The 13,279-nt window shown below is 51.7% G+C and overlaps 1 protein-coding gene across 1 annotated transcript in view; it reads left to right on the forward strand.

Moving 5' to 3' along the window:
• Positions 1-12,081, forward strand: part of CASP7 (caspase 7) — a 28,784-nt gene extending 16,703 nt beyond the window's left edge. Inside the window, exons 3-7 of the mRNA XM_056120779.1 lie at positions 2,821-2,957; positions 3,791-3,919; positions 7,842-8,017; positions 8,323-8,449; positions 10,609-12,081. Coding sequence (XP_055976754.1) covers positions 2,821-2,957; positions 3,791-3,919; positions 7,842-8,017; positions 8,323-8,449; positions 10,609-10,844 — 805 coding nt within the window. The 3' untranslated portion in view covers positions 10,845-12,081. The remainder of the gene's footprint in view (positions 1-2,820; positions 2,958-3,790; positions 3,920-7,841; positions 8,018-8,322; positions 8,450-10,608) is intronic.
• Positions 12,082-13,279: the final 1,198 nt, after the last annotated feature.

Consider the following 13,279-nt stretch of genomic DNA (forward strand, 5'->3'; position numbering starts at 1 on the left):
TGGTTTTGCTTGTTCTAGGCATTCATTGCTTTGGGGAATGGGAAACCCGTGAGGGTTTCTTTCTTTCTTTTTCATTTTTTTTTTAATTGAATCACTGTGAGATACAGTTACAAAACTTTCATGTTTGAGTTTTAGTCATACAATGATCAAACATCCATCCCTCCACCAGTGCACATTCTCTGCCACCAATGTCCCAAGTATACCCCCCCCCTTTCCAACCTCCCTCTGCTTCTATGGCAGACAATTTCCCCCATATACTCTCTCTCTACTTTGGGGCATTATGTTTTGCAATACAGATGCTGAGAGGCCATCACGTTTGGCCCTTTTTCAACTTTCAGCACACATCTCCCATCCCAAACAATTCCTCCAACCTCATTGACTTAGTGATCCCTTCTCTATTCCAGCTCCCTTCTCCCTCAGCTTATGAGACAGCTTCCAACTCTGGGGCAATATTCCTGGCCCTTGTGTCTACTATCTTTGGATGTCAGTCTCATGCTATTTTATATTCCACAAGTGAGAGCAGTCCTTCTATGTCTGTCCCTCTCTTTCTGACTCATTTTCACTTAGCACGAGGAACAGATAACTCTCTTTCATGGAGCCCACCTGTGAGGGATGTCAGCAAGCCTGATTCTCACTGGTCCTTTGTTTCTCTGCCTACTGGGCAATACCCCTCATTCTAGCCTCAGTGTCTTTAGGCCGGACATTGGGTCACCTGCAGCATTTAGAGGTGGGGCAGGGACTCTCTTCCTTGTAACCTGCAGTTCCCTTTGCTCTTTGGATGTCACTACCCATAGAAGGCTACTGACTTCTCAGGGGTGAGCACTTACTGACCCCCCCAACGAAACCAGCACCCCAATCACAAAGCCAAATACGACCAGTTCCCACTCAAAAGAAACCTTTCATTTTCTTCCACACCCTCCTCTAGCAGAGGCCAAGCCACCTCTGGAATCTAATACGGAGCATTTGGGTTTCGGTTTTATATTGACTTTATATTTTATATTATATTGGCATTTGGTTTCATATGACTTTATGGGAATGGAGCTGTGGGACAGGACCTCCCCTTAGCCCCGGGATTCTCGCACCTGGTGACAAGCGTGTTATGATTCATCTGCGTGACGGTGGCCGGTCCAGCCTTAGGGTTTTATGGCACTGCATGATGTGATCAGAAAGCGTGTTTCCATGCTCTGGTCAGTAAACGTTGGTTTATTTTCTGCTAGGGCTTTCCGTAAAGAGTCCCACTCTGCAGATGTGTGTGTGGGGGTGGGGGCGGGGGATCTCTCTTCCAGTAGGTATGCCTACTCTCTTTTGCTCTGTACACCCGGGGGTGCTTCTGTTCGGTGCTCGTGGGTTCTGCCAGTTCTCCAGTGAGCACACACGGGTGTGATCACTCGGGCGCTGAGGGTGGATCGCAGCTCATTGCGATAGTTCTGTGCAAGTTTCTGCATCTCACCATTTAACTTTAGCTCGCCTTTCAGGGTGATTGAATGAAAGCAAGGTGCACATCCAATTTCTGTGGGGGAGGGTTCCTGTGCAGAGGGCGAGGGTGGCTTTTGAACCCAGGACATTCACTGCCCCCTGCTCCTGGCTTTTGTTTTTGTCATTAGCTGAAATGATTTCCTTTCCTACCTGTGTTTCAGGAGTGCTTTGCCACACTTGTTCAAGCCTTGCCACCGATGCCTGCCCACCCACCCAAACACTGGGACCCCCTTTCTTTCCGCTTCCTCCTCCCCACAGACCTCAGCACTGCATTCTGGATCCCACGGGGGGATTTTGTCTCTTCCTTTGTTTCGTTTCTCTGGATCCCATGCGTTAGTGAGAGTACCCAGTCATTGGCATTTTGACTCTCTAGCTTTCTGGGTCCCGCTCCCATTCCATCCACGTTGTTGCACAAGTTCTGTCTGTCTGTCTCTCTCTTTCCCTCCCAGCCAGGAGTGGTCCCTGGTGTATGTGTACCACATCTCACGGCAGATGAGGTGTCCATTGAGGGGTTGCCGGGCACTGGGCTGTGTCCTACCCCTTGGCTATTGGCAGGAGCACTGCTCTGACTGTCAGTGTGCATTTGTCCTTTTCGGCGTCCACGGGTCCTTTCAGACTGGACCATCAGGCGGGGCCCTGCGTTCACCCCCGGCGTTTTCCTCACAGATAGGGCCGATCTCATGCGCACGTCGCTCACACTCAGAGTACCATCAAATGGATGGTTTTTACCCAGAGGGAGAGAGAGAGTAAAAGGGAACGTGCCTGCCACACATATTGGGGTGGGGGGGATAGGATGGGGGTGGCAGGAGGGATACTGGGACCATTGGTGGTAGAGAATGGGCACTGGTGGAGGGAGGGGTGCTCGATCATTGTATGATTGAAACGTAAGCATGAAAGTTTGTCAGTCTGTAATTGTATTTCACGGGCTCTAGCGATAGCACAGTGGGTAGAGCGTTTGCCTTGCACGCGGCCAACCCAGGTTCTATTCCTCCGTCCCTCTCGGAGAGCCCGGCAAGCTACTGAGAGTATCCTGTCCACACGGCAGAGCCTGGCAAGCTCCCCGTGGCGTATTCGATATGCTAAAAACTGTAACAAGTCTCACTTTGTGTTTCTGGAATGAGCAGATGCCATTAGGCTACACTAGCATGAGACAGGGACAAATGGAGACGTTACTGGTGCCCACTCGAGCAAAATTGATGAACTACGGGATGACAGTGCTACAGTGCTACAACAGTTTTCATACACACACAAAAAAATGTAAATGTAGTACATTTTTTAAAAAAAGAAGGACATTTTTGTCCCATTGTCTCACACCATGCTGGACTGACTTTCTGTTCTCCCCAGTAAGAAGAAGAAAAATGCCCAGAAGGAGTCAGAGAAAGATAACTCGGACCCAGATGCTTCATTTCGGTATAACATGAATTTTGAGAAGTTGGGCAAGTGCATCATCATCAACAACAAGAACTTTGATAAAAACACAGGTGAGTGCCACGGGACCTGCCACCTTTCCTGCTGCGGTTGTTGACGTGAGTTAGAGATTCGCCCAAGAACTGGCTGGGCCCGTCTGCTGTGGCACCTGAACCCTCCACAGGTGGTCCTCAGGCATCCAGGAGAAAGTGATGTGGGGGAATTGGGAGACTTCAGTTGTTTTTTTTTTAATTGAATCACCGTGAGATGCAGTTACAAAACTTTCATGATAGAGTTTCAGCCATAAAATGATCGAACACCCATCCCTCTACAAGTGTACATTTTCCACCACCAGTGTCCCCAGTATCTCCCCTGGCATCCCCACTCAACCCCACCCCCACCTCTTATGGCAGCCAATTCCCGTCTTACTCTCTCTCTACTTTTGGGTGTTATGGTTTGCAGTACAGATGCTGCGCGAGACCATTATGTCTGGTCCTTAGTCTACGTTCAGCACACATCTCCCATCCCGAGCGATCCCTCCAGCCATCACTGACTTAGTGATCCCTTCTCTATCCCAGCTGCCTTCTCCCCTCGCTCATGAGGCCAGGAGCCTTCAGTCTTAAGAGGCTGCCGTGTGCATTATCTGATGTGGGTGGTGGACCTCGGGGTGAAGAATGCAGGGGCACGAGGTGGCCTTGGGCGGAGCTAAGACACACCCTGAGAAGGTTCCCCCTTGTATGGGCCTAGTGACCTTCTCCTTTGGGTTTGCATCTGGTCGCAGTTGTTCTCCTGAATCGTGACCATTAGATGGCATTTAGACAGCCGCCGCTCCTAGCCTGATGGTGCCACCCCACGGCCCCCATCCCAGACTCACTAATGCCGGCCACCACCTGCTCAATTCCCACAGGCATGGACATCCGGACGGGGACAGACAGAGATGCCAAGGCCCTTCATGACTGCTTCACCAACCTGGGTTTCGAGGTGATCATCAAGAACGACCTCACTTGCCAAGGAATGGTGGATCTGCTTCAGAAAGGTATCTGTCCCTTTTCTCTTCCTGCCCCCGGGAGGGCGAAGGCCTCAGGACAGTTCCCAGGGACAGAGGGGTCTCCCCGGGGGTTCTCTGTCCCTCCCCACCTCACAACCTGTCTCTGGGGTAGAGTCTCTATCACCTCACCTCACTTCCAGTGGGATGGCTTCCATGTCTCCATTCCGCAGGCTGATTCCTCCAGAGGTCACACCTCTGTCCTTTCTGTCTGGAAGGCTTTTTTTTTTTTTTTAACTTTTTGGGTCACGCCCAGCAATGCACAGGGGTTGGTTACTCCTGGCTCATGCATTCAGGAATTACTCTTGGCGGTGCTCAGGGGACCATATGGCCATATGGAATGCTGGGAGTTGAACCTGGGTCAGCCGCTTGCAAGGCAAACGCCCTACCTGTTGTGCTCTCACTCCAGCCCCAGAAGGCGTTTGTATTGCTGTTTCTCGGGGGGGCAGATGGAAACCAGCCATCCCTGTATACTTCCTGTGCCTTTGTCCTCTGTAGCCCAGTGAGACAAGGCCGTTCGGTGCGGTCGAGCCCATTCATAAAAACGGGACAGAGTGGATTGGGGGTGGAAGGGACCTGAGGGGACCCTCAGATGTGGCCGTGGTCTTGGTGTCACGGTGTTTACGCCACTCTGGCGAGAAGAGGCGTTTCAGGCAGGCGTTTGACAGTGACCCCTATTCACACAGTCGCCCTGGTGTCGTCAGCAACCCGTTCAAATTGCTCTGTTACCTTCCCTAGTTTCGCAGCGAAAGGAGAAAAAGAACCACAGACCAGAGGGAGAGAGGTCGTTCTAAAGCCAGCACAGGGTTCCGGGTTTGATCTCCAGCACTGGGTGACCGCTGTGGCACTGTTGATAGTATCCCCCCCATCCCTGCCAAAAAAAAAAAACCCCACATTTTAAAGATAAAAATATTTAAGAGATACTTTTGTGGGGGGCTGGAGCGATAGCACAGTGGTAGGGCGTTTGCCTTGCGCACAGCCAACATGGCAACCCAAGTTCGATTCCTCCGCCCCTCTTGGAGAGCCCTGCAAGCTACCGAGAGTATCTCGTCCACATGGCAAAGCCTGGCAAGTTACCCGTGATGTATTCGAGTTGCCAAACACAGTAACAAGTCTCACGATGGAGACGTTACTGGGCCCGCTCAAGCACGATAGAACAATGGGGAGGACAGGACAGGACAGGACTTTTTTTTTGGGGGGGGGGCGGGGAAGGAACATGCCTACGTCAGGGCTTACTCCTGGCTCTGCATGCAGGGATCACTCTTGGCAAACTCAGGGGACCATATTGGTGACAGACATTGAACCCTGGTTGGCTGCATGCAAAGCAAGGCCCCTACCTGCTATACTATTTAAGAGAGACTTTTTTTTAAATAAAGGAGAGAATCTCCCCCCGACCCCTCGCCTTTTTTTTTCCTTAAGAACTGGACATTTTTTCCAAGGTTTTTTTTTTTTTTTTTAAATGTGGATCTTAAAAGCTGTACCTATATCAGCCACATGGCAGAGCAGACTGGAACTTTTCAGTCTGATTTTGGGATCTCATCCGTGGCCTAAAAACTGGGTCCTCTGGGCAGGACAGCTGCTTGGGGGCTTTCCTGAAAGGTCCCAGCCTTTGTTTCTGGAAGATGGGGTGAGGATTAACCACAAGAGGGACAGGTTTGCTCTGAAGATGCCAGAGCTTGGCCCAGCTCTGGTTTCTGTGGTTCTGTCGAGCCCTGAGCAGGCCAGGGACACAGATTTTTTTTTTTTCCTTTTCTGGTCCACTTGCGTTAGCAAAGGGATGGTTTTGCTTGCCTGTGGAATAGATTCCAGCGAGGGCAAAGTCCCATCTCCGACTCGCACTTAATCCAGGCAGACGGTGGTGGGGTGAGACCCATCCTGTGACGCCTCTTATCAAAAGATCCACCCATAAATAGTCCTCCTGGTCACGAGACGGAGGGCAAGGTAAGATGAGGAAGAAAACTAATGCCCCCGTCTTCTTCCTGTTTCCAAAGCAAACACAAAACCGCTGCAGATCCTAAGACGTCACGGCAGCTGGAACGGGGCGCCCCCACCTGGGCTATCTCGGGTGAGGAGCCAGGGTCTCCCTGGCACCTGGGCTGGGAGCCAGTTTCTGCCGCACCCACAGGTGACGCCTCCCCGGGTCAAGCCAGCGCCCATCCCCGCTCCCCAGACTCCCTTTATTGATGAAATAAAGATAGAGGCCCGTGGATAGGGACCAAGCAGGTCAACTCACAGCAGGTGTCTGCATCGCTGTTGGCACAGAGCAGGTGCTCGGAACATTCGAATCCTTCCTCTTCAGCCCGCGTTGACCAGCTAACCCCGAGAGTGGTGCCCAGAACAGGGGCAGCATCCTGGGCAGTGTGCCCTCACCGTGACACTCTCCTGACCCCCTATAAGTTTTGTAGGTGATGGGAAAATCCTGAAACTCAAAATTGACCCTCTCGGCCACACGCCAGTGGTCCGCTGAGAGGCGTGAGGCACATCCGTGTCATGCTATTCCCCCCCCCCCACGTCCCACGTCCTTCCTCAGAGGCTCTTTCACCCACCAGAACTGACCTCTCAGCCCTGTTGGTCACTCGCCTCTTCCCCCTTCCCCTTTCCTCCAGCCCCTGGCCTCATCCCTTCTGCTCTCGGTCTCTGGTGCCTGACTGCTCCGGGTACCGACCTCGAGTGGACTCCCTTGCTGTCTTCCTTCCTTCACGTGGCAGCCTTGCTCAAATAGATCACCTCCTGTGCTTGTCCTGTGGCCTCTGCCCAGATTTTTTTTTTTTTTCACGGTGATCACGGTCCTCCCGTTGTTCATCAATTTTTTCGAGCGGGTCCAGTAACGTCTCCATCATGAGACTTGTTGTTACTGTGTTTGGCGTTATCAAATACATCACGGGGAGCTTGCCAGGCTCTGCCGTGCTGGCGAGATACTCTCAGTAGCTTGCCCGGCTCTCCGAGAGGGGCGGAAGAATCGAAATTGGGTTGGCCATGTTGGCTGCTTGTAAGGCAAATGCCCTACCGCTGTGCTATCGCTCCAGCGATATTTTTTTTTAAATAGTTTTTTTTTAAATGAATCACTGTGAGATAGACCCTTACAAAGCTCTTCGTGATTAGGTTTTAGTCATACAGAATTCTGACACCCATCCTTCCACCAGTGCATATTTCCCAGCACCAGTATCCCCAGGTCCCCTTCATTGCCCCCCTCCACCCCACAAACCACCCCCTGCCTGCCTCTGTGGTAGGGACTGACTCTCTCTCCCCCACCACCCCCGTTTTTGGGCACTGTGGTTTGCAATACGGATACTGAAAAATTATCATGTGTATTCCTTTACCTAATTTTAACACTCTGTTCTTGTCCAGCGTGATCTTTTCCAACTATTACTGCCCTCCTGGTCCCTTCTCCGTCTCACCTGCCCTCCACGGCCACACGCTTCTGGTAGCTTCCAGCCACTGAGCAGTCCTTTCAGCCCTGGCTTCCCTGAGTGTGCCCGGATTCTGGCTCCGTGCAGGGCATTCTCGCCCATTTACAGGCAGGAAGCCCGGACACAAGCAGGTCCCAAGAACTGACCCTGGGTCACCCATCTAACAGACAGTGGGGCCCACACCCCTCGGCCCCCGGCATGGACTGCTGTCACCCCCAAGAAGTTGCTGGAACCCTTTCCCACTTGGGGCTCTTTTTCCTTTTGAGGGAGCCCCGTTCTGGAGGCAGACGGAGTGAAGATTCCAGACTTCTCCCCGTCTGTAGTTTCTCTCTCCTCATCTCCCGTCTCTGGCCCGTTGTGGGGTGGAAGGAGTGGCCGTTCTACTTCTACTGCCCCCCCATCTTCCTATTGGTCAGTGTGAGCAGCGGGGCTGGAGTGTCAGGCCGCTGAAGCCCCACAGGACAGGCCCCTGACTTCCCCCTGGTCCCGTTGCTTTCCTGCAGTGGCCGGAGAGGACCACAGGAATTCAGCCTGCTTCGCCTGCATCTTCCTCAGCCACGGAGAAGAGAACATCATTTTTGGGACCGATGACAAGATCCCCATCAAGGAGCTGACATCCTGTTTCAGAGGAGACAGGTGCAGGACACTTGTGGAGAAGCCCAAACTTTTCTTCATTCAGGTACTCCCTCCCCCCGAGCCACTGCAGTCGATCACAAGTGGGGGGCGGAAGGGTCTCCGTGCCCGTTGTTTGAAGGCGGAGACGGGCAGGCCTAGGGTTTCCAACTCATCGCTGCACAGCCTCGGAGATCTGCAATGGGTCCCAGGTACGGGGGCGTTTTTAAGACATCCTAACACTCGGAGATGCAGGGCTTGCTCGTTTCACGTGAGATTCATCCACTCCCGGAGTCCCCCGTTATCTCTGAGTCGCCGGCGACTGCCAACTGCCGTGCGAGCGCCCCCTCATTTCCCTGCCCCTCTCCCTAGGCCTGCCGGGGCACAGAGCTTGATGATGGGATCCAGCCTGACTCGGGAACTGTCTATGAAGAACCGACGCCCCGGTGCCGGCTGCCCCTGGAGGCCGACTTCCTCTACGCCTACTCCACAGTGCCAGGTGTGGAGACAATTGGGTGGGGGACCAGCCAGGGGCGGGAGTGGGCTGTGTCCGTTTGCTGTTGCTGCAGTGTCAAGTGGGTCCGGCCGGGAAAATTCTAGACCTTTCCCTGTCTGCAGTTTCTCCTTCTTGGTCTTCCCACTCTGGTTTGCAGGGTAGGGGGAGCGGCATACCCTGGCCCAAGTCTTATCCCACTTCCGGAGGACAGGTTCCCATCCGGGCTGGGAGTATCTTTCCTCTGGGGAGCGGGGCACTGTGCTTCGGTACTGGCTCTTTCCAGAATGTCAGGACTGACTCTGCCTTCCTGGGCTCTGGTCCCCTCCTTTCACGGCAGGCCTCAACGCCTGACCCCTCTCCTGGGCTAACATCTCTGTCTGTGATTCCGCTTGGGGCATGGACACTGCTCTTTCTAGGGCTCTTAGAATAAGATTGGACCTGCGAAAGCAGAGTTCTCTCATTCCTGAGTACTGTTATTATTGAGAATTGTAAGAACAGATATTTCTATGACACTTTATAATTGGGAGTGTGTGTGTGTGTGTGTGTGTGTGTATGTGTGAGAGAGAGAATGTGTGTGTGTGCGTGTGCACGTGTACATGTGTGTGAATGTATTAGTGTGCATGTGTGAGTGTGTGCATGTGTACGTGTGCGTGTCTAAGTGTGTGCGTGCATGCGTGTGTGTCTGTGTCTTTGCCTTGTTTCACTGTCCTTTCAGCAGTTGTGTAGGGAGAGAGGTGTTCCTGCTACCCTGCTATGTTAGCACTGTAGCACTGTCCTCCCATTGTTCATTGATTTGCTCGAGCGGGCACCAGTAACATCTCACAACAAATTGTGAGGCTTGTTGTTACGATTTTTGGCATATTGAATACTCTCGGTAGTATTGCGGGCCTCTCTGAGACGGGTGGAGGAATCGAACCCTGGTCAGCCATGTCGGCCACGTGCAAGGCAAACGCCTTACCCGCTGGGCTATTGCTCCAGCCTGTTATGTTATACATGGAAAAATGCAATTATTTTTTTCCAACTCGAGTGCCGTGCCCAAGGTCACATTTCTGTCCACAACTGAGTTATAGCTCAGAGCAGGGTCCCTTCACACAGCAACCTGTACCCTGGAACCCACTTCCCCAGTAAGCCAGCCTTGAGCCAACCTGTCCGTCACTTCTGGTCTGAGTCAGTTCTGGGGAAAGCCCTTCCTTAGCTGAGACTCCTCTCCTGTCAGTGATCCTCGGGGATTGATGTCGAAGGTATTGATGTCCATGAACAGGTTGCTGTGTTTGGGAACACACACACACACACACACACACACACACACACACACACACACACAGAGCTCTGGGTGGATGTTGGATTTTGTGAGAGGGAGCACTCCCACACCGGAAGCTCTCTGCTCCGCATGAAACAGGTGTGTAAACATGGGCCGTGTTCCCAGGGCACAGCCCAGCTCTGGCTGCTCTCACAGGGCCACCGACTGGGGACAGACGTGTGTGTGTGTGTGTGTGTGTGTGTGTGTGTGTGTGTGTGTGTGTGTGTCTCGTGGTGCTGGGCGTTGGGAAGCCCAAGGTCACGGTGCTTCTGCTCTGGTTCTGGGCGAGGGTCTGTGTCTTGGCCTTGTGGCCCAGCCCCTTGCCCGCTGTCCTCAAGGAAAGCCTGACGTTTCCCTTCGAAGAACACTAGGAACTTGGGATCAGGCCCCACCCTGTGGCCTTATCGAAAGTTGATGACCTCCACCAAAGCCTCCACTCCCGGCTGCAGAGGCAATGCAGGGGTTCAGGCGCTTGGCCTTGTTGGTGGCCAGTTTTGGAAAGTGACCCCTGAGCACAGAGCGCCTTCCCCTTCCCCTGCAGTGCCCCCTTCCTCTCTGCCCCCCATTCTGTCTCCACTCCCCTCTCTCTCCCACCTTCCCTCTCCCTCCTCCTCCTCTCTGCTCTTCCCCTCTTTCTTCCTCCCTTCCCACTTTCTCCCTAACCCCTCTCTCTTGCCCTTCCTCTCCCTCCCCATCTCTCTCCCCCACTCTCTCTCCCCCACTCTCCCGCCTTCCCTCCCTTCCTGTGCGACATTCCCTGGGAGCTGGCCAGCAGTCCTCAGTGAGACGGTCTGAGACAGCCCCGACCCGTTTCCTAGCAGCCAGGCCAGCTGACGGTGCTCTCCTTTCTCCCCCGCTGAAGGCTACTACTCATGGCGGAACCCAGGCCAGGGCTCCTGGTTCGTGCAGGCCCTCTGCACCATCCTGCAGGAGTATGGGAAGAAACTGGAGATCATGCAGATCCTCACCAGAGTCAACAACATGGTGGCCAGGAACTTCGAGTCTAGGAACAGCAACCCGTACTACGACGAGAAGAAGCAGATTCCCTCGGTGGTCTCCATGCTCACTAAGGAGCTCTACTTCGGGAAGGCACCTTAAAACCGGCACGCTGTGGAGGGATCCGTTGTTGACGAATCAGATCCTTGGGGGGCTGTTTTGGAATGCTAGGAAACCTTCTAGGAATTTAAGAGCCTTTAATTTAATTTTAGTTTCTGGGACTGTGCTGGTTCAACAGGAAAGAAACTTTCTGGTGCTGCCTTTGGTTTTTCAGAGATTCTTATTTCCTTATACTGTAATCCACGTGACACCTTTCTGGTGTTCTTCTCAAACTCATTTCCAGTGTGTTTCTTTCTCCTTGATGTCCTGCTTAGCACATACAACATACATGACCTCTGTAGATGACTCTTGGCCGTGTTCACTACCAACAGTGCTCTTGCTGGTTTACAGGCAGAGTCTGATCTGCACCTGACAAAGAGTATTCAGGGCTTAATAAAAAGTGGCCTTCATCTGCCTGAAGGTGACTATTGCGTGAACTTTGAATGGTTGGTCATTGGCTGAGGGCAGATTCCTGTGCATGAAAACTCAATAAGATGGAGGGGCGGAGGGGGTGTCAGTAGGGAATCAGTGAGTCGTGGAAGATCAACCAGGACTGCAGAAGAAACCATTCTCGGTGTTTCAGTGGAGGAGATTGAATAGAGCGACTTGCCTTAACACGGGGAATGAAACACCCAATAACAGGCAACCCTTAGCACCTGGTGTTGCTCTGGAGTGTGGTTCCCTGGGTGCAGGAGCTGGACAGAACTGTTGCCTAACTGTGCAGGTTAGGCAGTTGGGGAGGAATCGCTGCTTCTGGCCCTCAAGCTCCCCGTGGTACCTCATTGTCTAGAACCACCTGGCAGAGGGCAAGACCCCGGGGACATGTGGCTTCCCGCGGTGCAGAGCAGAGCAAAGGCTTGAGAGGCAGGGGCTGGGGAGAGATGGATGGAATGTAAATAATAATGTGAATCTGCATGGTGCTACTCCCCTTGACCGTTATTCATCCATTCTGTCGTTTATTCATGGAGCTGTCAGGGACTCTACACTTGGCCTTCTACATGCAAAATAATGTCTTACCAAATTTTTAAAAATACCAGGAGCCTTAAAAATTATTCCAAGCCTTATTCTGAATAAAAACTCCGTTACCTCTGATTCCATACGTGGGGGAAAGTGTATATGGCAAAAAAATTTGTGCTTCGTTTTCAAGGTGGGTATTTGAAATCTGGATAAATCGCTACTTTATTTTTTTTCCCCAGTAACTGGTGTATAAAATATTTATACTTTAAAATTAAAAGGTGGTTGTTTAATTTTAACGCATGAAGCCCTCTGTTTGCCTTTCTTTCAAAATTCTTTTTATGATAACGGGAAAATGAGAAAACAGGATAAGAATTGATCTTCCTGATTTGCTCTAAACGTAATGCATGTTGCTTTTGAAGCTGGAACACTGATTTTTGAAATGTCCCTTGGAGGGCTAGAGAGATAGTACAGCAAGCAGGACGCATGCCTTGCATACTGCCAACCCAGGTTTAAGTTCCCGGCATCCCATATAGTCTCCTGAGCACTGACTTGAGTGATTCCTGAGCGCAGAGCCAGGAGTAAGCCCTGAGCACAACTGGGTATGGCCCAAAAAACAGAGCCAAAAAAAAAAAAGCCTCATGAGAAAGTGGAGCTTACATAAAGAAAACAGGTTGTGATTGGACCTTTTTCTAAAAACATCATTAATTAGACAACAAAACTAGAGAGCATGCAAGTATTTGCAAGTATTTTTCGATAAGATGAATTTAGGACCAGTTTCTTAGACTTGTCTCTGGTTTCCTGCCATCTGAAATGCACTAAATGTTCACAATTTTAAGTGGTGAACATGAATCAAGAATCAACACACATCTCTTCTACTCCCAGAATTCACAGGCTGTTCCCTGGAAAACAGGTCTCTTACCTAAGAGATAAACGTGCCTGCGTGATCGTGATTGTTGGAAATAATCGTCCTTGAGTTATTGGCCTCGTAAGCTTCCTTCAAGTGAGAAAGGATCCCCATGTATCAGGATTGGGTTTTCTGATTCTCTGAGCAGTGCCTCAGAGAATCATATTCACTTACAATAACAAGTATTTCCTGATGTCCCTTAGGGCAGAAATACTCATCACGGTTAACGAGAGCCCCAGCCCGGGGCGAGAGCAATGGTGATTGGCTTGCACACTGCCAACCTTTGACCAGTCCAAGATGTCTCATATGGCCTCCAAGCCTCACCGGGAGTGATTCCTGAGAACAGAGCCACAAGTCAGCCCTGAGCACCAGGTGTGGCTGGGGAAAAAGACACACACACACACACACACACACACACACACACACACACTTATCCTTGCACTGCCTTGCTCTGAAATCTATTCCAAGCCAGCATGTGCCTGCTCCCTCCTGTAAGCTTCAGCTTTTTGACCTTTGTTCGTCCAAACTCCGGGAGACTTTTTCCTGGCCCCTGCACTGTAGTTTCTCTCCAGCTTTT

This window comes from Sorex fumeus, unplaced genomic scaffold, assembly GCF_029834395.1.
Source record: "Sorex fumeus unplaced genomic scaffold, SorFum_2.1 ptg000043l, whole genome shotgun sequence".
In the NCBI taxonomy this organism is placed as follows: Eukaryota; Metazoa; Chordata; class Mammalia; order Eulipotyphla; family Soricidae; genus Sorex; species Sorex fumeus.